The 27,998-nt window shown below is 40.8% G+C and overlaps 1 protein-coding gene across 2 annotated transcripts in view; it reads right to left on the bottom strand.

The window, feature by feature from the left end:
- AGAP1 (ArfGAP with GTPase domain, ankyrin repeat and PH domain 1) overlaps window positions 1–27,998 on the bottom strand; it is a 267,477-nt gene that overhangs the window by 120,013 nt on the left and 119,466 nt on the right. For both annotated transcript variants that reach the window (XM_009320776.1, XM_009320777.1), the window contains exons 9-10: window positions 21,347–21,451; window positions 7,466–7,634 (exon numbers count right to left, since the gene is read on the bottom strand). In XM_009320776.1, the coding sequence (XP_009319051.1) occupies window positions 7,466–7,634; window positions 21,347–21,451 (274 nt within the window). The remainder of the gene's footprint in view (window positions 1–7,465; window positions 7,635–21,346; window positions 21,452–27,998) is intronic.

The raw sequence follows: 27,998 nt of genomic DNA, 5'->3' as shown, positions 1-27,998 counted from the left end.
AACGAATGCAGTGTTTTTATCCAATATTTCTTCAACACTAATATTTGCCCTGCTCCTTTTCTGCCCACTATTAAGGAATATAGGGTACTAACAGTGAAAGTTTATTTCTCTCTAGTTCTGGAAAGGGCAAATCCTAGTCCAAAGGAACTGGAGAAGATGACCTCGAGGGATCCCCCTCTAGTGGGATGAAAGGGAAATCTCCGATGCATTTAAAATTGGGCTTTTTTTCCTTCGAAACGAGCAAACCGACAACTTCTCCCTTCATTCGCTACAGCTGTGTATCACTGAACTAACAGCAAACCCAACCAAATGGAAAATTGACTTGGGTGATTAATGACAAAAGTAAGTCACAAACTTGCATTTGCGATCTGTGGCAAAACCGTAAAACTCAAGTTGAAGCACGGAAAACGTTTCACGTTAAGTCAAGTCATCTCACATACCATATCAGACTACAAAATTAGTAGCAAACAACTACCAACCTCTGGCCTCACGGGAACTCCACCAGATAAAACATGGCACTGTCAAGTCACACACTGCTCCAGTACAAAACCTCAGTCACCTACAAGTAAGGACTTCAGAGCAGATTCAAGCATTTAGGACTCAGTTCTGCATATATTTGTGAAGGCTTCCAAGATCTATATGCTTTGGAGCAATTGCCTATGCTCTTGGCTTGATACACATTTTTATTCATCGCCAGCTTGATCATAACATCTGAATCCTCACAATAGCCTCCAATTAAAAAAAGATTATTACATGATCTACAAAAATCCCGATCAATTCAGTATACTTCAGATTGAGACTTGAATTCACAATGCATCACGACAGAGGAATGATCCTACCCACGGTTTTACATCATGCTTCCCCTCCTGCATACGGCACGCAACACTTCAGAGGGTACTGGCTCTCTCCGGACTCAGCAGCTATTAATTCAGATATTGTGGAAAATGGCTACCCAACGTGACAGGTAGGGCTGTAGGTATAAGTTAGGCTTAAAAGGAAAAAAAAAATGCAGCGGTTAAAGAACAGAATTATTAGACAGGTATTAGAATCTAAAGACACCATGTCAGAAATCTTAATTTGAAGGTATACTGGTCTAATTGAAATATCAATTCCCTACCTTTTTTAAAAGAAAAATCTGGAAGGCAGTCCATTCCAACTCAGCCTGATTCCAAGCACTTCAGTGTAAAATAAGATCACTTAATGACCACTGTGTTGATTTGATAGGTGATTACAATTAATAACAGATAGAAAACCCACATTTATAAAAATGTGAAGATGCCATTCTTATAACGTGTCTGAAGTGTCACATACAGTTACCAGATAACAACCTTTAGCATACTTAACAATGGCTATGTAGCTAACACATTTTAGAATACTTCACATACTGTACAGTCACTATTGTAAGCATATTTAATAGCACCAAATTATTTAAATGAAGTGTTAATCAGGAAACAATTTATCTCTACACCATAAGCTATTTTTAGATGTGAACTTTCTACATCAGTGGCTCCTGCTGCAGCTCAGGCTTTGGGTTGTTTGTAGAGGAGAAGAAATAAATGACTCCTGGGAGAGATTTCAGGAATAAGTTCAGCTTCAGGTCACCAGCTCAACTCCAACCCAACTTGGGAATAATTGAAACCCGGACCCACTCCTGCTCCAAAGTCAGCAAGAATTGAGTCAGCTTCTAAAAGGCAGAGAGACTTGGCCAGTGGCTGATTTATAGGACTGCTGGCCCTTATGACATTGCCGCAATATGCTACCAACTATTAGATAAAGTTGGAACTGAGCAAGTCCACAAGCTATCCTTTTCTGAAGTACTTCCAACTGAGACGCATCAACAGAATTGTGTTCACTGCCATGTAAACTTAATTTAAATTTAAGCTACTTAAGCATCATTCAACAACATTGATTTAAGATACCACAGAAGTAACATAACTTTAGATTAAAGGGAACAAACTTCCATTTGCCTCAACTCAGAGATTCCTACACCAAGTTAGCATTCAAGTACGAGAACATTTCATAAAGCCACAGTTAAAAATCTGTTACTTAAAGCCTTCATATAACAAAACCAAAACAACCCCCCACCCCTCCATATTGCCTGGGAGAAGTGGCCACACAGAATCCCAATTCTTACAGGATAAACCCCAAATTGCACCTCCAAGAACCCAAGAAAGCCCAAAGACCAGCTTTCACTTTTAAAGTGCCATGGCAAAACTTCTAGGGAGAGAAAAATCAACCTTTTTCCAGGCAAGGTGTCTGGGTTTGCAACAGCAGAAACAGCCTTACCTACTACTAATTTGTCAGTTTTCTGACAAAGTTCAGAAAATACTCCTTTCTTCCCACTGCTGTGTCACTTCCACCTTGGTTACTATCCTACCATGACCATACACATCAAGGGAAAAGTCTTTTTCCCAGCTCTTGTGCCCATGTGTAAACCCAGCAGGAAAGAGTTATCTTGGGGTTTTTTTCTTCATAAACTCTCATATAGATATTCATTTTTTTTACATCTCTGAAATGGAAACTCTCAAGAAGGACTAGAACTTGGCTTTCTTTTTGTTAAGATGATTAGTTCCCAGAGATATCCACTTCCAGATGCTTGGGATGTAAACACATTTAGAGATCAGGATAGCTGTCATGAAGATGATTATTATATGTCTGTATTTATCAAACAGTCTTTAAAACCAGAAAAACAATCTTGTTCAGACAAGAAGTGCCACAAAGCGACTAAGTTCAGTGTGCTAGGAATGACATGCTTTTAAACTTTTCCTTCTGCATGTGACATCTATGTCAATTAGACCTAACAGATAAAAATTTCACTTTTAGTATAGGGGAGAGGGGATCATATTAATAGGCTGTTATAAATCATATTACCAAATAACTGAGTATATCCCTCTTGAATTCACAACATCTCCCTGATTAGCCTAATTCCTTCTGTTCTTCTCATAGCAATGCTATAGGAAGCACCTTGGGAAAGATCTTCACTGGGCTTAACCTTGTGGGAGAAAGAGACTGAACGTGTCTGATGCAAGTGATCACTTAGGTCCAAGAAGGCTTTAGAGAGGGAAGGTGATGAGAAGAAAGAAGAGCTCAAGCTGCCCTATTGCCTCACAGACCACAGTGGGGATTAGAAGAGAAGCTGAATGAAGTTTTGAGCTCTCTTATGGACGGAGCGTTATGTCTTCAGCAGCAAGCACTGCCTTGCAGAGACACAAGGTACCAATGATCATCCCTTCAGAAATCAAGTAGGAGCTAGGAGAGAAAAGCTATCCCCAAAGCGTCTCTTGTGAGACGACTGCTCCTACTCTCTGACACAAGCTATCCCAACTCTGTCCACATGCTATCCCTGACACCTATGCTGAAGGGTACCAAGCTCTGAGGCAGCATCCCCATGGCACGTATTTTACAACCCACCTGTTGATAGGTAAGAGGCTTTGCCTTTGCCTCCCTATCAGACCAGCCGATGTGCTGGCACCTACCCAAAATACAAGAAATTCCACCAAGAGACAGAGAAAACTATCTGTTGGGCACTCACGAAAGAATGAATTTAAAACATGTCAGTTATAGGCAATCACATAGACATCTAATACATATATTTATTGGCAAAGTTGGCACTGCAATCCATACTTAAGGGGCAGCTTCTGAACAGTGTTTAATAACAGACCATTGATGCCTTCAAATGAAGACATCATTTAAGATAAGCACTATTTAACTGTTTCAACAATAAAAACGCATTGACTTTTTTGTTTTTGATATTTGAATGAAAATAAGTTCAGACATTTCTAGGAACACAAGTTAGTGGAAAACAGGTAATCTCAGCCGAGAAATGCTTTTAGTGGGCCTGTGCTATCACCACGTATAAGCAAAGACGATGAATTCTATTTCCAGGGGCAGTCTTAAATGTGACATTTTAATTGAGCAGTGGTATTTTTTTAATATCTTAGCTTTTTCACTGAACTGTACACAATTACGTAACAGCAGAAGGAAAATTAGTCTGTTCCTGACCGCAACAATCAATTAAATGAAATACTGTCCTCACTTCTAAGCATGGAGAATATTATTCCAGGTACCAAGTCTGCACTGGCAAAAAGCACAAAAGAAGAGAAAACATCACTGTTTTGGGGAAGAGGTAACATATGAAGCAGTGAGAATGTAGTGTATTTGCATGCCTAAAAATAAAAATAGTCAAGTGCTGATTCTTCCTGTGCTTGGTCCAAACCTCCCCCGTACAGCAGGTCTGTGTACAGAAACCTCCCAACAAAAAAAGAGTAACAGACGATTTCAGCCCTGCAATCAATTTTAAAGCATCGCTCAAGATGAAGACAACATTTTGCCAGCACTAACAACTGAGAAAAAGCTCTGAGGCAGCACCACAGACTGCAAGGGATAATTTGCAAATGTTTTTAGTTGCATGACGGACAACTGCAGAGATACCAGAAGTCCTCCCGGCGCTCCAGAAGCTGAGCGCCGAGTACCTACAAGTCTCCCACCCAACAGAAGCTGTGACCCTCTGCATAAAAACAACTGTCAATATACTTGACCACATGAAAGTTCAGACTAACAAGCCAGGCACAGCTTGTGACAGTGTCTTTTTTACAATACTAATACTCCCCTAATATTTTAAAATCACTCTCTGCAATGCAGCTCTTCAGTCTTACCTGAACACAGAGTATTGAGAGTGACATATAGACTGATGCACAGCTGAGCTGCTGAAAGTAATTTCCCAGATCCAGTCTGTCCTACTACTATTTTTTTTTCTTTTTTTTTTTTTTAAAGTAATACTTTACTGATTAGCAGTTCCTTCTTTTGTTTGTTTTTAACTGAGTAGCCACCGCTCAGATCAATCAGCTTTCTAAAAAAGTTCCTGTCCTGCTGCTGCTGGTCATTCTGTCCAGTAATGCAATAACCAGGCAGACCTCAAATGTGGCCTTTAACTAAGAAAGATTCAATGAAGGCAGCTTCTTCAGAAGAAACAAATTCTGCGAAGACAGACCCCAAAGAAGAGATACCATGGCTGATAATGCACTGAATGTACCAACCTGAATTTCAGAAGCAATGGCTGCAAGGGAAAATACTACAGCGGGTCTGAAACTACTCGCTGCATATGCAGCTGAACTAATGAAATACAACCTCACAGAGATGTGCACATCTTCACTGACCCTCCTCTCGCACCAAAACCTTAGACATCCCCCTTCTATATACTCCGACACCCAAAGTGGGCACGAGATAGCAGGTAGTGAGGTATGAACAGGCTGGCCAGCTGCCATGTAGAGTGTAAAGCTGTTCAGTCCAGCCTGTCTTCACCTGCTCCCCCAGCAAGTTATAAAGATGCTTCAAAACGGTTAGCTTCCAGCCAGCTATACAGGTAATATAATTAAGACATCAATGCTTGCTTTATCTATGGGACAAGTGCCATGCAAAGATCAGTTCAAAAACTTGCTTAAAATGAAAGAAGGATCACTGTAGCGTCCCAGCTGCATGAGAGGGGAAATGAAGGTATTCAAGTGGGTAATGACAGAGAAATCGGGTTCAACTTCTCTTGGATACAACTCATACATTAGGAGGGCATTAATTATTTTAAGACTTAACCACAGTAGATCTCTTGAGCTGTGGTAACCAGACATGAACAACAGAAAAGTCCTTCAGTATTTCTAAGCATGATGATAAAGAAGCCAAGAGAGAGAACAGAAGCTCCAACTATTCCCACCATGTCATTTGAAAAACGCTATCTAAAAGCAGAGCTGTTTTCCGGCATTTGCACTTTCTAGCATAATTAACTTTTCTCTTTTAAAACAATTGCTGTGCAATAAAACCTCAGGCTAGCCAGGATACATACACAGTGGCTACCACCACTGCCAGAGAGAGCTGTTTACTGTACAGCTTCCTGTAAAGAAAGCATTACATGTGCAGAGAGTCCTGAAACAAAACGAAATGTGCTATATTCATTTAAGTCATGTACAAGCTGTTTCACTCTGACCTGGCAATCTAAGCATATGCCAAAACATGCAAATTCCATGCTATAAACTTTAGAATAGTATGTATCTCTGAAGACATTTTCAGAAACGTACTTCTCTGGAGCAATCAAGTGATTTTTGCCTGTCTTCAAATGTCTTAAAAGCAGAAATCTCTTATTTAAACATCTTACCACTAGTTTATTGACTCAGTCCAGCACTTTTCCCTAAATTGTGGAATATGTTGAAAAACAAAAACACTCCCCGCACCCAGTCATCTAAATTAAATAGCAAAATGGAAAAAACAAACCAACCATGAATAATTTTCTCCTATGAACTCTTCAGTGACAATGCCAGCTCTGTGCCTCTCAAGGGCTAGGTTACAACTTGAAAAAGAGTCTGATGAAATCATGGCTTCAGACATTTCAGGTCCCCAGCCAAACTCATATAATACACCACACAAGATCTCCAGGGACGTCTGCTCAGCGGCACCACTGTAAAGCCACAAGGCTGTTTTGTTTTTTTTCTTTTCGTTTTTTAAACATTCATCTCAATGAGCAGCATCCGCAGTTGGAAGGAAAATCCTTCTCCCTCTTCCCCTAATATAGAGGAATGCGCATCACAAAAACACAGGGAATTGCATCTTGACTTGGAAGCACACAGTAACTATTACTATGCAAGAGAAGACACTTGAATAGCAGGGTGACTGAGTTCCTTCCCATGGTTGCTCATCCTACCTGCGTAGTGTGCATTGCGCAGGAACAAAAGTGCGTTTGGATGGTTTTGTCAGCACATGCTGGAGGTGTCTACGTTCTTCGTAAATGCAAAAGACGCTCGGCACTTTATGGACGTCATCCCAAAGAGGCTGACAAAACTTCCATATCAACACTATACCATTATGAGTTTTGTATAAGCAGTGCGTTTTACAAGATAAATTGTCTTAAATGTTTTTCCTTAATGCAATTTTTGAAATCCACTTAGCTGTGTGGACAAGTACTTCATCGAACAATAAACTTCTTTGTTTAGAGCTCACAAGGAGCTATAAACTACTTCCATAAATGAACTAAAATAGCTTTCTACAGAAGAATCTTGCTGTTGGAAAGTCCAAAATTATGCATTCTTCTAAAGGTGGAAAGAAGTGCTGTGGATCCTACCAGGAAGCCACAAAAAGTCCTTTCAAAAAATCTCCTGTTTTTCCAATGTATTAGACCTAACAGATCAGTCATAAGGCAGCATCAATTCTTCACAAATGTTAATTTCTGTGACATTATGTAGGGTTTTGGCAAGTATAAGGTAACAAGTATAAAAAGATGGATGTTGAAGGTTACCCAGAAACTTAGAATCTCTCAAGGAGGACAGATCAGCAGCCGGGGCTTAAAAAGTTACACACCAGCAGTTATTTGGATTTGTAAATTATTACTAGGTATCTTCCCCATCCCAGTAGTACAAGACAATTGCCGACAGGCACTTGGAAATGCAGTCCTTCCCTTTTTTTGCCTAGCATGGTATTCTCTTACCTGAATTCGGCGAGATGTGTAAACTGCTCATGTCCTTGGAGAGGCCATTTGTTTTGGGACTGGAAATGGGTGCACAAGCTGACGTAGCTCGGGGTGGCCTCTTCCCGGGGACTTTCACAGTGGTTCTCAGCAAGTCAATTTCTTTCCCATGAACGTTCTGCATATAGTCCTGGTAAGAGGAAAAAAACCCAAAACCCAATATCAAACAGGTAGTTCTGTAAGCAGTAGAACTATAGTGAAACCTGCTTTCATAAGACTTTTGTCCTACGTCATCTGCCAGCACCCACCACACTGTTTTCTCCTCCCTTCCCTTTTCTCGATAATCTCTTCCACACTTTCCACTACAAATACTCCCAAAAGTCTTGAGCTCTCTACTGCATCCTCCAACTACCAGTTGGGTAAGAGGCAACTCACAACATGGCCAGTTCTGAGCCACACGTAGGAATTCACCAGCTACAAGGTCCCAAACAGAAGGAGAAGACAAGGCTGGCTGTCCCTCATGAGAATGCTTACTTGTGTCTCCTCTCTGCCAATGTTTTACGCATCTCTTTCTCCCACAAACTTGGCCGAAATTGGTTGGCAGCCACAAAAGTTATGAAAGGGCACTCACTGACTGGTAAGCTTTCTGCAATTACAACATTGTTTCCTTAGAATAAGATCCTCCCTCCACACACGCACACAAAAATCATAGAAGGGAAAAAATTACACAAATTCTGTCTGATTAAACACACTAAAAGCTGGAAGACAGAAGTGGAAAAGGCTTTTCCTAATTCTTCTTTGGAAAGCCCACAAAGAGGAAATAAGCAGACAAACCCAGTCAGCTGCAGAAAGACAGTGGTCAACTGACTGGAGCCAAGCCACCACTGCCTGAGAAATCCATGAGAAAGTTCTTCAAACTGTAAATAGCTTCTGGAAAAACAAGCTCTTGAGATTCTGCTTTCCAGCTTCAAAGGCATTCCCTAAATTATCTGTGGGCTGCTTCAGATGAAAACAGAATAGCAAATGGACATGGGTGTCTTTATCAAAGGGCAAATGACAATTCCTTAAGGTGAGACAGCCACTGAGGCTGCAATCCTGGGATACATCAGAAGAGGTGTTTCCAGTAGAGGTAGTTACTGTTAAAGCCAGTACAAAAGACACCAAAGTTTTCATGTCCTGGTAGACATGGTTGTGGTTACTCGCATTCCAGAAAAAATAACCGAAACTGGAAAAACTATGAGGACACTAAAAGAAAGAAAGAGACTGTATCTTATGAGAAGACATACAAGATGGGGAGCACAGGATAGCAAAATCAAGGGTGAAAAGGGGTAAGAGCGTTGCACAAAAATTCATCTGGGTATATGTACCCCAAGAGGAAAACAGCAATTTGAACTAGAGACTGGAAAAAGATCTGGGCATAAACTCTTGAGTTAAGCTGGAAAGCAAGGGAACGGTATTATTGAGCCATCTTCTATGCAGAACAGCCGGGGCAAAAAATCTAATTCCTTTTCAGACAGAACTTGATCAACTTACAGAGGCCTGGGTGATGCTGTGGGCGTCTGTCTGCACAAGCAAAGACATAACTTCCAGTTGTCCAAGTGTCCAGGGCAAGATTTAGCCAGATTAAAAGGTGTTATATGGAAGACTACCAATATTAATTAGGTCGGTTCCAAACCTGCAGTACATCACCAAAGCATCAATTTTACAAGTAAATAACTGAATGGACAAAAAGCATACCCAAGCTCTACACCACTGCTGCCACAATACAGGGAGCAATCAGCTCCCTCATAAAAATCCTTTCACCTTTGATCATTTTTACAATACAAATTATATATTCTGCTCAAAACACATCAAAAGTATACTACCGGACCAGCATTCATTTTTTCACAGCTAACATTAATCTGTGATAAAAACCCAAAACTAAGCCATCACACCAGCTTTTTTTTTCCCCAGCTGTTTGAGAATTATTAACAGAAAAAGGGTGGTCTGAACAATTCATGGGGAGAGGACACAGAGCTCTGCTGCCAAAAGAAACAAAGGCAATCCATTAATAAAAATGCATTCACTAAATGTTGGATAGAAATGAACAAAATAGTTTCATCCATAAATTATCAAGTTGGCGTAACTTTCTTGTGCAGTGTCAGTTCTTCACAAATTAAAATACAATAAGCAGAACATAATTGAGCATTTATTGCTTATGGGCTCTAAAATGAGGCTTAATCAGATAGTGACTAAACCTCAGCATGTACTCTTTTTAATAGACACATTTTATTTAATGTACAACCACCAGTGTATGCCATTTAAATTTGAGAAGGAAGAGTTTATTCCAAATTCTTCAGATGAATAGCGTGTAAGATTTCCCTACTACCCTGCCAACTTGTGAGATGTGACAGGGCATTATTAAAGCCCTTTTAATTGAGAGTAAACCAGACTTGGGTGAGCTATAAACCATTCGAGAGAGTAAGTGAATGTTGGCAAACAGGAAATAAATGCGCTGTAGCCATACCGTTATTAAACGAAAGTGCCCAAACACAACAGATGCCACATAGGTATTAATGTCAGCTTAAATATTTATAGGGATATATCAAATGTAAATAATAAAGACTCTTTCATTGTGTGCAAGATGCATAGCGATAATCTCTGCATTTCCCCGAGGAGGAGAAGCAAGCACCAAGTTTCCAGTTGGCAGAGCATCCGCCCCCACACGCGCTCTTTTAGATCTGCACTCGGGGAATAAAAGTTGAAACTACAAACTAATGTCGTGGCTTCAGAAGTGCAATGGAGGGTTTGATCAGATTAGAACAGATGAGGGTCTTGCTGTCATCTGGAATATGCTGTGTTAAAGAGAAGACAGCAAGCCTGATTTTGATATGCAAATGTTACAGATATAACTCCCCTAGATGTTAGTTGTAGAAAATGCTGATCCGAGAAAAAAGGGGAAAAAACCCTTTAACAAGGCATGAGGGTAATTCAAAGCCAAGTACTTTTAAACAGCACTTAACAAGTCCCTAGAGCCCACTCAACAGCGGGCCACCCCAGAAGTGCCATCTTCTGCCCCTCAACAGCTTGAAAAAGTAGTAATTGCAAATCCATTTGCATTTTTCTTCTCAACTTGTCCATGTTCATCATTCAGCAACGCAGGGAAGGAAAAAAAAAAAAAGCAAGCAGCAAAGGAAAGAGAACCCTCCCCAAACGTGTGAATAACAGAAGAAGCCAGCGCCCTAGTCCCCCGCACCCCTGTGCTTGCACCTTCGCCATCACTTGTTTTTTACATTTCGCTCCTAATTATGTTGCATCTATTGCCATACACTTAATTAGCTGCATTAATGTGATTTCTTTTCACATAGTCAAGCAATTAAGAGCTATGATTGAGTTTCATTCAATTAGCCTCAACAAACATGCTAATTGATGTCCCAGATGCAAATGAGGTGCAATGAGAGAAACCTGCTAGCAATTGAGAGTTGTGGCGGGGAGACCCACAGCTCTCAGCTTGCTGACAGCAGCACAGCTTAACGTGGCTCCCACCTTCTGCGGAGCTGCCTTCGGAGGCGGGGTTGGGGGGGGACAAGCCATTAGTGCCTCAGTTGTCCCAAATAGATCCCTACCGGAATAATGGGCAGTGCTGAATCAAAACAACATTGTCTCCAATTCTCACGGCAATGGCTGGTACGAGCTGGAGAAGAGCATAGTGTTTTCCCGCAGCCGGGTAGGCATTACAGACCCCGCGAACACCACAGTTTCTTCAGCTAAGGACTATAAAAGGTCTCCATCTAATCTCTAAGCTCGTGAAATACTATGCAGGTAATGGCCTGCAGTTATCAGTAACTGGCAACTTAATCTTAGTCAGCTGTGGGGCAATGCTGCCTCTTCAAGTTAAGACCAGAACACATCAATCAATCAATAATCCCTAAAAATACACTCACTATATTGATTCTCATTGCTTTTCATCCTGAGGTTACCGTTAGCGGTTTGCTATAGTGCTGCCGAGGTGTTAATTTGACTACTCAAGGCCACTGACCATTATCTAGAAGACTAAATAAACTGTTAAAATATTAGCGAAAATCGTAAAAGCTACACTGACTGAAGATGACACAAAATATTTGACAGCACCACAAAATGAATTGCCTTGAGTAAGAAAGAAACGATGTGCCATGACACAGAATAATGTAAAGTAAAATTACTTTAGTTCTGCTCTTAATACAGCTCTCCATTTACAACAGCAGAAATTAATTTAACCAATTAACTGAACAGAAGCCTTTCAGACATGCAAATTGAGGAAATGGGTATGATGTTGTTTTCTAAACAGACCTACCAAAAAGCAACACTGCTATTTTGGAGGGCCCCTTTTGTTTTCAGATGCCAGTGGTTGTTAAACTTGCTGCCATACATCACAATGGCTTCTGATTGCCCTCAAAGCCAGAGAAGACACTCCCACCAAGGGCCACAAGCTGAACCCAGACTTACGTGATGCTTCCAGCTAGCTGCCTACTCTTCAGTCTTTTTGGCTGGGAGAAAGAACAGGCAAACATTTCTTCTTCCACAGCCACGCTTAGTGCTGCTGCTGCCTGCTTGGCCCCTTTTTCAGGGAAGGAAGGACATATGGATGATATTGAGGGAAAGGCAGAAGAAAGTGCTGGTTGCTGCTTCCATGAAGCTGCAACTCAAACTCACACGATCCAAGTCTACCACAGATACCTCAAATACTTCACTGAAGGACCACAGAGCATGTGGCAGTATCGTTCCTCCCTAGAACGATCCTTAAGTTAAAGACATGGCTCACGTATGTAACACTGTGGAGATCAAAAACATTATGGAGTTTGAGGATTTTCAAATGTCTCCAATACAGGAGACAGTCATCCGAGTCACCCACACACAAAAAAATGCCTTTCTACTGCCTAGGTTGTATTTCAAAAACACAGTATTTCATTATCAGTGTATTAAGCAAGAAAATGTGTATGAATGCTGAGTTACTGAATATAGTATTTATCAGTTAGTACCATGAGAGCTAAATTCCCTATACTTTTCCATAGAGCTGCCTGCATGCAAATCTCTCTGTCCTTAAGGTAGGTATTTTCCTCTTGATTTGCCCAACTGCAAAATATTTTCCAAGCTAACGGAAAACAAGCCTTGAAGAATGAGAGCTGAACCATTTTACTCAGCCAGGTTTCCGCTGCACTGAAGCACCCAAGTGGGCAGGTTCTGGCAGCCTGTCTGCGCAGGCAAGTTCAGTTCTGCTCCGGCAGCAACAGAAGACTGAGTTGGACTCTTTCTGACTGAACTGCTTTGGACTGTACTTCTGTCCTGGGATTGCAGTGAAAAGGCTAATGCTGCAACCTGGTCTTCTTGGCCAAGAAAACTCACCAAGAAGACAGAAGGATCAAGCTGTAGAAGACAACAATTAGGGTCTCCTGTGGCTGGGCTCAGTTGGACTGTGGACAGAGCTACCTTGCAACAGAAATCCCCTTCCTTGAAGTTATATTTTTTACATTGGTAAATGGGGCTCAAAGCTCACATCAAAATCCCTCATTTCAGGATTGCCATGTGTCGTAACATTAACTTATATATACATATTAAAAAAAAAAAAAAATCATCTCTCTCCTAAAGAGCCTCCCCATGTGTTTCTTCCACCATGTACCTGTCCCACTGCCACCCTTCTCCAACGCACAACATACCAAACAAGATAGACTCTCAGAGAACAATGCCTTTCCATGTCTTTAATGGTACACAAGTACGAATGTCACACTTTTTCTCATTTTGCGCTACTGAAATCTCTCAGAAGCAGCCTTTTTTCAATGCTAGGAACTGGTCCAGGCCCAGGATCCTTCCCAGATCTGTCCCTTCTTTACACTGAGCTTCCGAGAAAAACACCTTCATTTTGTGCTAGATTTTTCCCACTGTTCAGTCAGACAAAACACTCCTAAGGCTTAGCTTACCAAGGTTGAGACAGTGTTTCCTGATCTGAGGTGAAATAAAAATTATTATGGAAAAGGAAGCTTATGGTTGCACCTCTGGATGACATTTTAAAGACTGTGGTGGCATATTTTTTCAAACAGAATTTCAATTTCATGAGCTGACCTACCAGACCCGCAAAACCTATTGTTCACCCTCAGCAACAACTGCTTCCGAAAAACAAAACCCAATCCCCTTCCCCCCAAACCAGACCAAAACCCCCAAACCCCTGGCAGACCAGTAAATGGATGGAGCCTTGACTTTTGTGCCTGTACGTGGCAGTCAGACATTTTTATTGCAAAACGCCGTCTGGAAAAGATGCAAAACAAAATTGCTAAACTGCAAAAAGAAGAAAAGGGGGGAGAAAAAAAACAAAAGGCCCCCTTCCCTTTGCTTATTGAGTTCAAAGGCATAACATGCAGCACCCTGCAGCAAATGGGAAGCTACACTAATTTTAAAGCCATAAAACGCTATAAAGTGCCCTGCGGGGCAGGACTACACTGAAGCTAGTTGCACCTAAATAAGACATGGTTCATTTACTTCGCAGCTTAGCCTAATGTAATCATCAGCGGATTTCTAGCCTAGAGTTGTAACAGGCAAATAGCCGATACTGCGGAGGCGACACTCCCAGCCATTGAGGGGCCTCAGCTAGATTGCTGTTGATAAGAAAATTTTTCAGTTTTGACAAGCACTTAATGAACATAAATCGCTCCTTGATTGGTTTCCATTTGGGGCCACAGGCACACCTAAGAAGAAACAAAAGTCTCCAACTCCTCTCCCCCCGCTTCCCCAGAAGGGCCTCAGCAACAAACCTACCATCAGGTTATGAGCCACAGTGGAATATATTCATCAAATGTTCCTGTTAAATTAGCCATCCTCCCCTCTCGCATATAAATACAGGCATAATATCATTCAGCTTCATAATATATAGTTAATCTTAAGAAAAGCAATGAAATGTTATTTTCTGAGGAGAACATAGGAATGAAAATGCATTCTGGAAAACACTGATCACCCCAAAGCACTCTGTCCTGACAAAAAAAAGGTCATCTCGAATCTGTTTTATTCACATTGGGAATCAAGAACATTAAATTTCAGTAATAAAAAGCATTGACTATGTCTATACTGTGGTATTAATCAGTTCGATCAGTGTTGCAGGGGCGGAGGAGGAAGTTAGGGCAACACTTTCAACACAAAAGCAGTTTCACAAAATGTTGGTGTTTTCTTTTTTTAAATGGATCACTCATGTTCATAAAATTTTAAGAAAATTCTTCCGTCTGCACTTCACTTCTCATTCAGACTTCGTAACAAGAACTGCTGTAAAAGACAAATCGGAGTTTTACCATCCTGAGTAATTTATGAAGCATTTATATCCACAGCAGTTAGCTCTGCTGGACAGGAAGCTCGAATTTTATAAAACCCTGTGATTAATTAATAGCTTGGCTTTTGCCATTTAAATTGCAACTCATTCCGATACCAAAAATTTTCCCTGCCTTTTTGAAGAGAGAGTAGACACAACACTGAAATATATGTTTGCTGCTCCTTACTACATACTACAAGTTTGCACAGCTCGGCAACAGCAGTATTGCGTTTGCTACAATATCCTACGCTAATGACGTGATAAATCTTGTCATGTCCTCCGAAATGAATGGACTTGAAACTAAAAATGCTTCACATTTGCCTTGTTTGTGCATTTGGTGACCTGTGAGTATCTGTAACAAGTCATGGAAGTGATTTTAAGAAGTTACTGCGAATAATCAGTCTCCCTCTCCTTCCCCATCGACTGGGATTACATATTTAAGGCATATTTCACAGCGTGGCTTCCTGGTCCGTCAGTAACTACAGTCTGATTTTCCACTGAGCAGAGCTGGTGCAATGGCACTTTCAGGCAAGATCATTTCCAGTTTAAAAAGCCACAAAGCCAGGGGGGTGGAAAATAATTTGCCTTGACAGCTACCCAAATGATAGGTCTCACTTAAGGACTGCAAACATGTTTTAGCTTCTATTTTCCCCATCCGTTTTTAAGTTCTGCTCCCAAACTGATCATCACTCCCTTACATCTTTAACATAATAAAGAAGTTTTCCAGGAAGCTATAAAGTGAGTGAGTGATCTCTACAGCTATACCACTTTATAAAAGCCTCTTTTGCTTTTAAAACATCGTAGGTTATATGTTTTATATTTGGTACCTTTACCAAAAAAAGTTACAGCAGCATGATTAACACTTATTTTTTCCATAAACACTGGTTATCCTCTAGCTATCACTAGAAGCGATGTAAATTCACAGTGAAACATGCTAGAATTAAGAAAGGAAAGCTCTGGGAAATTTAAGTCAATAATGTTAGAAAGGAGATTGCTGCTCTGAACATGGCTTTGATGAAAAGGCTTCCAGAGAGCGCCAGCTGTGGTGAGTGCAAAAAATACAGCATCATCAACTGTAATAAGCAATTACTACACACATATTTTATACCTGTTCCTATAATTCATTTTTTCTATCTTAACCAATGTTTTAGGCATATTAATGGATGCAATAACTATAATAAAAACTTACACATGCCTCAGACAGATTTATCTTCATCACCAGTCCAACTATATCCTCATTTTTGCTCTGTAGGATTTGCTTTGATCACTACTCTTTTAGGAGGTAGAGCTACATCATATGTGAAAAGCAACATATGCATACCCTTTTGACAGTTCAAATATTGATTTACCAAAGCCCGATTTGAGGATTAGTTGTTCATAGGAAAGGCCAGCTAGAAGGGCTCTCGGAGCCAGCCAATATCCAGCTTTACATTCCTTTGAAGCAAAAACAGGGAAAAAAAACCCAGGGCATAGACGATGGTATTTTAGAAATATATAAGAGCATGAATATTTCTATTAAAGCAACACAAACAACACACTTCGGAGCTATTAAACAGCCTGAGGTAACGCAACCCTGAAAATAAGGCTGAACCGAAACGATGTCTGTAGGCGATTATTCATAACCATGAAGGCGAGCGCTGCTCCCTGGGCTCGAGCAACACCCAGCTCCGCCGCCAGACAACCCTGCTGCTGACAGACCACACTCAAAGGCGCCACGCAAGCCCAGCTAGCATGGTGTTCTCTTAAAAATGAGGAGAGACGGAATACTTTATTTGCAAGCACGCTTTCAATTTTCAAATTATTCAGGAAAATCCTAAGAACTGATAACGGTTAAAAATTTCAACTGCAGCTCTAAGAAAAACGATGCATGTTATGGGACCTGAAAAAAGTGCATGGATCTACACCACTTTCCAGATACCAACACAGAGGACATTTTCAATAGCCTCCTATTTCTCACCAAGTCTGCTTTTCCTGGAGGAAATGGTCAAGCGAAGAAAGCTCAACTGAAAGCCCAGTCCCCCACCCCATGTCTCAAAGAATTTTAGACGCCCATGAATTGGGTCTGTTTTGTATCATCTTCCAATAAGATGTGTCTGTATAATATATTGTTGAAGCTCTTGTGCAAAGTTTAGCCTAGTGTTGGATACGACTCCATACCAGGCTGAAATTTTGCTTTTTTTAAAAAATACATTCAGTTTATTTGAGGATAGCAACATTGCTAATAGTCCCTTTGAGTAAGCTCACGTAGGCTGCTCACCTAGTCAACACTATTTTTTAAGGAAGAGTTTTGAAACTGTGGCTACTATCAGATGAATTGAGCAGACCAGGTGAATCCACACACCACTCAAGGAGATAAAGGATATATTCCCCCCCTCAATCACTACGCACCTCAGCACAGGTTATCAAACTAGATCAGTGAGGACTGGAGCAAGGTTAAAGAGCGTCATTACTGCAAGACAGACCTCAAAGCAAAAAATCAACCTTGCTATGTAGGTACATGGGATTTACATACCACGTGTGTTCTAGAGGGGCTTTTACATGATGGGCATCGGACCTTCCTTCCCTTTTATTTAAGAAGCTATTTTTCCCCCATAAGGTGCCACAGTGCTGTGCTTGTATTTGAAAGCAAATCTAGAACAGATTAAATATAAAAGGGGAAAAAAAGCCCTTCCCTAACAAAGCTGTTTTCAGGTTTGTGTTCTTTCTTCTTTTCATAAATGAGGGGCAGTGATGATGATGGGGATGCAAGAACAGAAAATGGACATCCACAGCTAAAGCTTTGTCAGCTACTGACCTGTGGCACGATGGCAACCCTCTGGAAGACAGACAATGGTGAAACATCATCAGCTATTCATCGGAATAAGGCTTAGATAAAGAAGCGGCACGTAACGCTGCCCAGCAGGTATCCTGGCGAATACATTTCAGGAGCCCTTGCACATGGCATTCTGCCATTAAAAGCCAAGAGATGCCTAGACAAATTCCCCTGGGTCCCTTTGGGGAGGCTGACACTGAATTTGTCAGCCAGAATTTTAGTCATCCACTCAACAGCTGTACTCCAGAAGTGTAAGATGAATAGGTAGCTATGGTGAACTTTGAAGCCTGCAGGTCAAAGTTCTCTCTCATTATCCCCACCATTTTCTATCGGCATAGCTCCTCAGCATCCCAAGGGACGGGATGTTTTGAGGCTCTTGAAAAAACCTGACATGACCAAGTCAGAAAATGGTAGGGTGCTTATGTACATATATTTTTCTTTCCCCATTTTCCTTTCCCCTGACTTTCTTGAGAAGAAAGAATATGAATTTAGCTATTGTGTCAAACATCAACCTGGTGGCATTAGTAGTTACTCATTTAGCTGGCACAATTCAACATGCTGCCCTGCCAAACAGGCCTGACCCTTCCAGGGACACCTCCTCTGTAAGAAAGGTACTAATTTGATTTTTCACTCCCCACCCCAAAACCTTTCATTTTGTAGCCAATCCTTTCAAGGAGGATGACAGGTACTGATTTCTGCAATACAGACACATTCTCTATATTAAAAACACTGCCTTCATGCCTGAGCCGCCACTGAACGCATCTGACAGAGACAATTGATCCACTTCTGGCCAAATCTCAAGCAATATTTAATACAGTGTTCACTATCAGCCATTAAATATTATAAGAGGTTCTTCCAACGCAGGTGTTATGTTCTGACTCAAACCACAGCCAGGAAAGACCAAATTATCTTCTAAATTTACTTCTTCTGCCACTACTAGAGGCCAGCCCACCTTTCGCTTCACAGAATTACAACTGCAAAATCTTGTATAACCAAAATGACTCGCACGCTTGAGATAACCCAAATCTAACTAACAGGTCAGATTAGAGCCAGGCTTTTTACGAGTTTAGGAAACCAACTTTAGACGGTTAACAAAAGTTCTTTTCTTCAATGCTGTTTTATGGGAAGGTTGGTAGGAATAAGGCACTTATTTTTCAAAACAATGTAAGAAATTATCCCAAACAGCAATGCAAGCACAGTATCAAAAATTCATCAGTTTCCTTGGCTTGCTATGAAAAAAGCAACAAGCAGTTACAGATAAACAAAAACTAGCAAAACCAAACCAGAAACACATTATCAGAGTCCTGTTTGGGGGGAACCCCACTCACTTGGCAATACCCAAGAGGAAATTCTGACTTTCCTGCCCACAAAGTTTTGTACAAACTGTATCGGGACTGCAATTGACTTCAAGTATCTGGTCCTGCCTCTTCCTCCCACTGTGGTTTGCACAGGGCAGAGATGATGCTACTCACATACTACTGCCTGATAGATGACGAATGCTCTGCAGAGTATATTAACAATAGTTAATTGACAATAAATAGTCCATTGACAGTATGGAAACATACTGCAGAAGTAGTGCCGTGACTCTTTGAAGGCTAAAGGCAATAGAAATATTAAATAGAAATATAAAAATTAAACCAGCAGCATTTATAATATAAATCATGTCATAGAAAGATTTTAACATGAATGAGCAGTACCCTAGATGCTCCTAGAGAGTGGATTCAGTAAAGGTGTCTCAAGAAGACCCTGAATGAGTACGACATTTTCCCCAGCAGCTTCTTGCCTGCTAGGAGCTGAGCATGGTCCCCCACCACTACCTACCCACATACAGCCAAGGGAAAAGTAGTACGTTACAAACCTTTCCAATCTATGCAAGGAGGTCTGAGCAAATGGAAATACGGAGCCGTGTACCTTTTTCTTGGGGTGGGGGGGCACGGTGGGGGATAGAGGGAAACAATTACAGGCTAGTAATTACTTCTTCTTTAAATGGATTCTCTCTAATCTCCGATGGATTTACCTCTAATCTCAAAGTAATTACCTCTAATCTCAATGGATTCTCACTCTGGGGGAGACTAAGCAGCTCCAGGGAAGCCTACAGAGAAGTACTCCATTGTCTGCAAGAGGCAATGAAAAAGTAACACGTGCATAACAACTGCCAGGAACAATAGACCATTTCTACAAAGCAAGGAAGGAACCTGGGCGCAGACAATGGCAGCTTGCCTACTCCTTGCTTGATGACCCAGAGTTGGCCAACACAATCTAAGGGAAACTCATGTGGGAGCTCCATGGGGGCTGCCTCAAAGGCACGCAGTACTCGTGCTTCCTTTCTGTGAGCAATACCAATGTACAATTCAGGTACTTCGGGACTACTTCACAGCAGAATACCCCAAATTTAAAGGCACTAAGAGTGGCCAAAGAGCACAGACAGACTTGCACAGTTTCACAAAAAGGAACAGTGAAAACCTTGCTCCAGAACACAAGGGCTGAGGGACAAGATTTCTGATGGCAAGAAGCAATGCCTTGAAGCTAGCTGTCATCTAATTTACTGAATCATTTTTAAGGGACATGGACATAACATCAGAAACTATAGCAAAGCATTATTATGGCAGGATCCGAGACTGTGAAATCTTGTGTCAAGCCAGAGAAAGTGCTAATATTCAGCAGACAGGGGACAGCAAGTTGGTACAAGCACCGCATCAGTGTGGTCATGCTCCTCAGACATCACTCTTCTAAAGCATAAGTTTCCTGCCAGTTCCACGTGCAGGTCTGTAAGCCCCAGAGCATACCTACAGAAATGCATCTGATCAAAACCTTGATTTTCACTCCCTAATAAAAAATTGCCCACGAGCTTAAAATGACACCAATAGGTTTAGAAACAATTGGCCCAAAAAATGTTACAGCTGGCCACCCTCTGATTTTCATATGTGGTATGATGATAAAATATAAGACCAGATAAAATTCTAAAGATCTTGGTGAGATCCATGACTCATGGTCCAAAAAACACACCATGGTTTTTTGTATTTTACCATTGTCTGTACTACAGAGCAAGTGAAGGAGCTGGGAATCCCCTGCGAGTTTCAAGATCTGGAGTCTCCACATTGGCTCGGTCTTTTGAACTGTTCTGGCATGGAACGAGCTCTGACAAATCTCACCCTTCCTCCTGCCGGCATGGCCAGGGCAGATGGGGTGGGCTAGTTCCGAGTCAGATCACTGTGCTCCTTCCACCCCCAAAACTGTACCTAGGGATTGTGCTACACACGCTGAGAAGGACAGACAGGATCCTTGGGCAGAGACAACGATAGATGCCCTAACATGAAAAAGTTTTATGGCACATATTTTAATAGCTATGCTATTTTCAAAAGGCTGCTCAGAATTACTTCTGAATAAACCATAACCACTGCACACTGACAAATACCAGAAACTTTCCTCACTTTTTACTACATCTAGGACACTTTTTCTTACAAAATGCTCTGTTTTTTTAATCCTGGGATTGACAACAAGTCCATAAAAGCATCAGCACAAAATAAAGGCTTAAACCATTTCAGCTGCCTCCTGGGATGCAAGGGAACTGCAGTTCCAGGGGATTCAAAGGAACTTGACTGTACTCGGACTCGCACCAGGGAATTTTATTTCAGATTATGCCTTTTTGAGAGGGAGGGGAATGAAGAGAGAGAAACAAGTTCCTCCACCAAAGAGGGCTCAACAAAAACACGTCAGGATGAACTCATTAACACTGCTTTATCAGGGCCTGACGCTGAACATACAGAGAGCACGGTGTACTTACATGTAAACTAGGATGGTAGGTCAGCACACCATTGTCGCACAACGTCACATATTTCTTCTTCCACTCTTTATTCAATGACTTGCCACTTCGCTTTAGCAGCATACCCTGTCAAAGGGGGAAAAAAAAAAAAGATTAAACACTTTTGCCAACACACAACTATTTAAGACACAGAAAAAGATAAATATAATTGCCAACATTTTTAGATACGCTTTCTCCTGCAAGTTACTCATTTTCCCCTGCTTCTCCCATGATGCACATTTTCTCCATGGGCAGCTTCAGTCCTTGCAATTCAGGAGGAAAAGCCCTAAGTACGGCTTTCATAAAGCAAGTCACATAAACAGAAAAAGACTGTATCAGCGCTGGCTTTGTCCAATGGGTAGAGGAACCCCTTTTGCACTGAATTCCATGCCTCAGGAAAGCACATTTTAATGTGACACAGAGTAAGGTTACCCATATGTGCTCCTGCTTGATAAAGACACCACACTCATTGCATTTCCTAGCCCTCCAAAACAAATGATAAGCCCCAGGCTGAGTGCGGATCCTACTATGTGGCTTGTGCTGCCTTCAGCGTGTTCCTGGGGATTCCTTGTTGTCCAGGCTCAGCCTCTCCACAAGCAGGGAAGAGCACATGTTTATGTTCTCATTCCCTTTGCAGTAAGGTGACACTGCAATGGAAATCCTCCTGGCTATTCATTCCAGCAAAAGAGACATCAATTCCAGGCAAGAGCAGCAAAATGGAAACAGAGCAAATACAAAGTTCTTCCAATAAATTCTGGATAATTTAATGGAAGAGGTGTGATCAAAGAGGAAAGGAGGTGGGCAAGGTGACTTACCTTTCCAGAAATCGTATTCAACCTAAACATCACTGATGAATGCCAACAATCAACAGTTGAGATAAAAAGTCATCGTGTTTAAATGGACAAGGACTACTACCGCATGTTCCACCAGTTCTCAGCTTAAAAATAGAAAGTCAATTGGAAAAGCAAAATCTAACATGCTGTAGCATGCTGAGGGTGGTATATCAAAACCCATGCTTTAGCAATGCACTTCCTTAGGAAATTTTAATTTCCAAAACCAAGTCAGAAAGCAGTTCCTAATGAGTTCATACAGTACTTTGGTGATTGAAAGTCTTACTGAAATGTCCCGGTGGAGACACTATGTACAGTATGTACCACAGGGACTCACTAGTTCCACAGATCAAGTTCAGATAAAAGCGGACACTTACATTTCATGTCATTAAATCATAACTAGGAATCTAAACCAATACAAACTTCAGATCTCTAATCCCCATAAAATGACTTTTTCCATTCTCATTTTCCATGGAACTTAACAAATGGGAAAACAGAACAGAGAAAGATGCACTACTAAGCATGGTGTTTCCCATTCCTATGGAGTCGTTTTTGTTAAAGCGGGTTAAAGCGGGTTAAAACCTTGAAAGCAAGTTATATGATCTGTTTTTCCATTAAACCTGCAGCTTTATAACGCGATCTCACTGCAAACCCACTCCCAAAGTCATGAGGGGACAAGGGGCAGTTCTGCGTGAGTAGAAGTCCTCCAGAGCTAGGTAAATTTTTTTCTCCCTCCATTCCAGTTGTTGCTTTCTGTTGAAGAGATGTTGAAGTCCCTTACCACAATCCACATGAACTAACAACTCTCCTTTTGCAACTGCAGAGATGATCCCAGCAGAACAGCCAAGTTCACAACTGCCTGTTCCTGGACATGCACTTTGAATAAAACTTCAGAGAACAACGCTTCGCGATTCAAAGCGATCTGTGGATGGGACCGTAAAGAAAAGCTTGTGTCGGATGACTGAATTTGTACAGCGGTACAAACTCCGAACTTTCTGACCGTCTGGGGGTCAGACTGCTTTTTTTTGTGCTATTCCTTGCTACAACTCAAACTTTTACAAGAGAGTATGGGGTTTCTGAAACGCTTTCTTACAAAAGCTTCCGCGAGTGTGAGTTGCACATCCCAATTACCGTCTTCCAGTGGTTAGAGACGTTGTTTTCTTCTATTAAAAAATGAAAGCTTGTTTCTGCCTTTGACTTGTATGTTTGTCTATAGTAGGTGATCTGTCGCTTCACCTTTCCAATCTTTCATATCTCACCTGCAGCACGTTCGCTCGCATTTAGGGGGAGACAATTCTAGTTATCGCTGTGCTGTGGGGATCAAAAATTACTGTTTCCCTGCACTGGTCTGTTCTTCAGAGCTTTTAATGGGGAAAATGCTGTAAGGATCACAACGGTGATCCCCCTCCCCTCTCCTGCCCCCTTGCCTTTTTTTGAAGTTTTGAAGAAAGTAAAATATATCTATATTTCACACCATTTTAACTGTCCCTTTGCTATACAGAAAATGTGTCATTACTTACTTAATTTTCAATTCATTACAATTATTAACTCAATAAATAGTAAAAACCCACTACTTTCATGATTTTTACTACATAGAGGTTTTGCTACCATCCAGGTGTGAATTATGAAATTCTATTTTTGGATCTAAATGAAGAAAATTATCCAAATGGGGTTTCACCTTACTTTTAAAGTGGAATTCTATGCTTTCGTGTTAAAAAAATACTCAGCAGTAAATACGGACGATGTACCTATTTGTGCCTAACCAACAAACCAGACTTCCCAATCCATTTTCTTCAGTCACTACCTTGGCAAAAAGAATAGATTTTCGTATTATGTGAGAATTTAAAATATCTTCCAGTACCTGCAGAGGAAACTGCTCTGAATACAAGGAGCTAACTTAAAGGGTTATGAAGCAGAGAAGCCCATATAAACCACACATTTTTTCCCCAAGGCCAGAGACCGCCACTTTGTCTGTGGTAATTATATAGAATGGTCTGGAGAAATGCTCTTAGTATCTGAGTTTAGATCAGTTATAAATGCACTCTAACATTACTAAACTTAAAAAAAAAAGAGGCCCAGATATGACAAGAAATATTACTTTAAAAAAAAGAAAAAGCCCTTCACTTCAGTCACATGATGTCTACATTTAAGTCACATCAGATAGTCTGCCTAGGAAACGAGATACATGGGTTTCCACTGACCTTTGGTACCTCCGAGGCAATTTAGAGGTAGCTTGGGCACATCTCCAGTCACAGCCAAACAGGCCCCCACGTACACACAGCACATCACAAAAATCACATTTAGTCTCCAAGCTATGCAGTAAGGGACTAGGTAAATCAACTTCTACTTCAAAATACCAATTTTTTTTTTTTGTCAAAATAATCTCTGCCTCAAATTATTATTAATCGGATAATATTATTTCTCATAATTTGTATGAAATCTTTCATTGTTACAGTCTTCCATTTGCAATTTTAGCCCTGCAGTTCAGTGTAGCTGACCCAAAGCCTCCAGATTCAACACTAAGAATTTAACACCTCCAATTGCTCACAAACTGAGAAGAATTTCACACTTCAAATTAAGGGTGTTTTTTTACCACCTTCCCTCCAAAATTGCAATTCTGCGTCTAACGGAGGAACGCTTCTCCTACCAGACTGCGCTAGCTTGTACTTCTAATGAGCAAAAAATGAGGAAAAAGACTTCAACCGGAGTGCACGAACTTCACTTCTCAGGTTTTGCTCGAGGAACTGCGTCACTGTACAAAGCAAACGGAGGAACCGTCTGCACGTACTGCGAGCTCTTTATTAGTAATGTGTATGCTACGTCTAGTCCCAGGAGGTCATTGCAAGCCAAAAGCAATGTTAAGTGTACAAGCTTTAAATAACTTACAAAGTTAATGTAATGAATGTAAGTGTTATCTGAAATCCATCACTCAGTGGCTTGCTGTAGCCTCAAGCTGTGATAAAACACCACTCATAAATTTATATTAAAACTCTGTTCAATAGCAATTATTTACCAACAAAGATTTATTGATTGCATTTGCTGTTAGAGACTGGGGCCCTAACTGAGTCAATCAGCTTACGTTGTTGAGCTTCAGGGCACCGGGAGAAGTTACAGACTGCCATCAGGCTCTGCATCCCAATCATTACTGTGAGAGCAGGAGCAGCTAATGAAAAGTCACCAGTGTAGGATTGATTGGACTTAAGGTAAAAAAAAAAGCACCCAACACCGGTCAAGGGACCACTATGCATAATATACACAGTTCATCTGAATACACAGTAATCAGCTAAATCTCGCTGCTCCAGATGCCTTCCCATGAGCTACAAACCTTGCTTGCTTAAACAACAAATGAAGACAAATGGTTAAACAATTATGAATTTGTTTTATGGGAATATTTCAGGTTTTAAGCAACAAATTACCTGCATTTAAAAAACTGACCTCTTGGAGTTGCTTAATACTGCATCGAAGATGCTGGTAGGTGAGCCGCCTTAATTTTTCAGACACGCTGGACAGATGGTAGCAGAATAGACTTACATACTTCCCACAAATAAATGTCACCAAAAACGCACATGCTGATCATCAAGAGATGTCTACAGCCACTGCTTGGCCCGCAGAATTAATACTGTGTGTGGAACAGGATGCTTTGCGTGCCCTGTTATGCTCCATTTTAATTTTTCTGCTCTCCCATGTATTTTGGATTTTCCAGGGGCCACAAAATACAAAGTGTTTCACAAACAGGGTAATACCAGTGATAACAGCTTCACCGACTGCATGTTTCTTTGCATTTGCTCCAGCTGTAGTACTTGACTTAAGGTTTTTGGGGTTTTTTTGTTTGTTTTAATAGGATTTGGTACATTTGACTTTTCTTGGCATGCCAAGTAAAAATGGTAGAGCCCTCGAAGTCAGCAGAGCCAAGACTGGACCTTCTGGAGAAGGAAATAGGGTACTTTGGTTTCTGTTTTCTTTCAGAAGCTTACACCACTGCCATAGCTGAGGTACAGGCATCATGCAAGCTTTTTCTTCCCCTCCCTAATTTTTAGCCAACCTCATACTGTTACACCCTGATGCTGTTTTGACAGAATGAAGTATGTAATCTCGCACTTAATCATTAACAGCATAAATTCTTAATTTTCTACTCAGGTCTTTAGTTCTCGTAACTATGATTAGCAGCTAGCAGGGCTATGAATTTTCTACAGCTCTATCATTTGCATCCTGTTCACAAAAGAAAAATTCACACTTGTCAGAAACATCCTCCCTCAAATAACTGCAAAGGCAACCATTCATAACCAGGATCACAAACTAACTGTTACATATGAATTCTGGTCAACAAAACATCTGCTTCCTTTTAAATCTATTAACATGGTGAACAAATGCTGGTAAATCCTCCAGGTTTGCATGACTAGCCAACTCTAGGCAGTCTGGCCAGCAGCACTGGAACTAGTCTAGCTTGTCCTAATAACAAACAAGAGATTAATTCTTAATTGATACTTTTTGCTTCCAGACTATTTAACTGTAACAGGTTTTTAGTCTTCAAGTCCATTCTTCCAGCACATGGTAGATACCAGCTCAAACTATTTCACCTACAAACAATACTTGCACGCTATAGGAAGCTTATGGTAGTTGCTGCTATCTCTTCAACAATTAATTTGAACAGACACCAGAGTATGCAACTAATCCTCTAGGGAATAAAATGCTGAAGATGCCCAATGTATTTGGAATCTTCCACAGAAATGTAACTTGTTTTCTTGACTTCCCAAACTTAAATCTTTTTTTCCCAGGAATTTAAGGGAATGCTGCTTGGTCTTTTGGTCAATTAGCTATGAAGCTGTTTAAGTTTGTACAGTTGGAAACCTGTAGTAAACGTCTCTTACAGTAACAGGGCACAATTGGGGACCAACTGAACCACATAACAAAGGCTACAAGAAAGTGGAGTGCTTCTAAAGAGATCTGAAAATAGGAGACCTCAAATGTTCTCAAACTTCAGTATCTAACAATAATGTTGCAAAAAACCCCCTAAAAGACCCAGTACATTCTTACTGCAGTCAGGCATACAGGAAAAAAACCCCTTCCTTAAAAACTAGCACTACAGCAGTAGCAGAGTTTTGCTACAGATTCAAAGATGCTTCCCCATTGAAGAAACTATTCAAATTTATGTTATACACCAGCTTTACGAGAAAATGAAATCAGAACATTGAACCCAATTCTCTTCTAACATTCCCTAAACACAAGGCAGCAATAACTCAGCGCAGCAGGTAATTACACCATGAATGGTTACCTAATGCTGAGGCTGATCAGCCACTATTTCCATCTGGAGACAAAGAAAAGAGAGGATCTAAGATCTGACTTGGAGCAAAAGATAATAGCTTTGCTAAAACTTGAAGGACAATCAACCTGCAACCCATTATTTTCCAAGCTCTCTGCACACAAGCTACTAGAAAAAAAATTAGAAAGATTTACTAAAAAAAATCCCAATGCTGATTAAGCAAGTCTTACAGTTCATTGTAGCACCGGCAATGAAGATTGCCACCTCCAATGAAGAACGGCTACCAAATTCCTGCAAGGAATCTCAGCACTAAAGACATGGTAAATGGGAAGAACAAACTTAGCGCCCACTGTTATTGCGCTTTTATTTTTAATGATTGCTCCAACAATTTAGCCTCCAGAGTTTGACCTTACCTGCCAACTGCGGGTAATGCACAAGTTCTTCTGATATGCAGCAAATAATTTTAAGGGAAGTTTTCACAATTCCCCAGCTTGCAGCTGCAGTTTTTTTTAAAAGGCAGGCTATGTACTTCCAACATGGCATG

The sequence above is a fragment of the Pygoscelis adeliae genome, unplaced genomic scaffold (assembly GCF_000699105.1).
Source record: "Pygoscelis adeliae isolate BGI_AS28 unplaced genomic scaffold, ASM69910v1 Scaffold63, whole genome shotgun sequence".
Classification (NCBI taxonomy): Eukaryota; Metazoa; Chordata; class Aves; order Sphenisciformes; family Spheniscidae; genus Pygoscelis; species Pygoscelis adeliae.
Note: the sequence above shows the minus strand (reverse complement) of the source record. Positions and strands in the feature narration are given on the sequence as shown.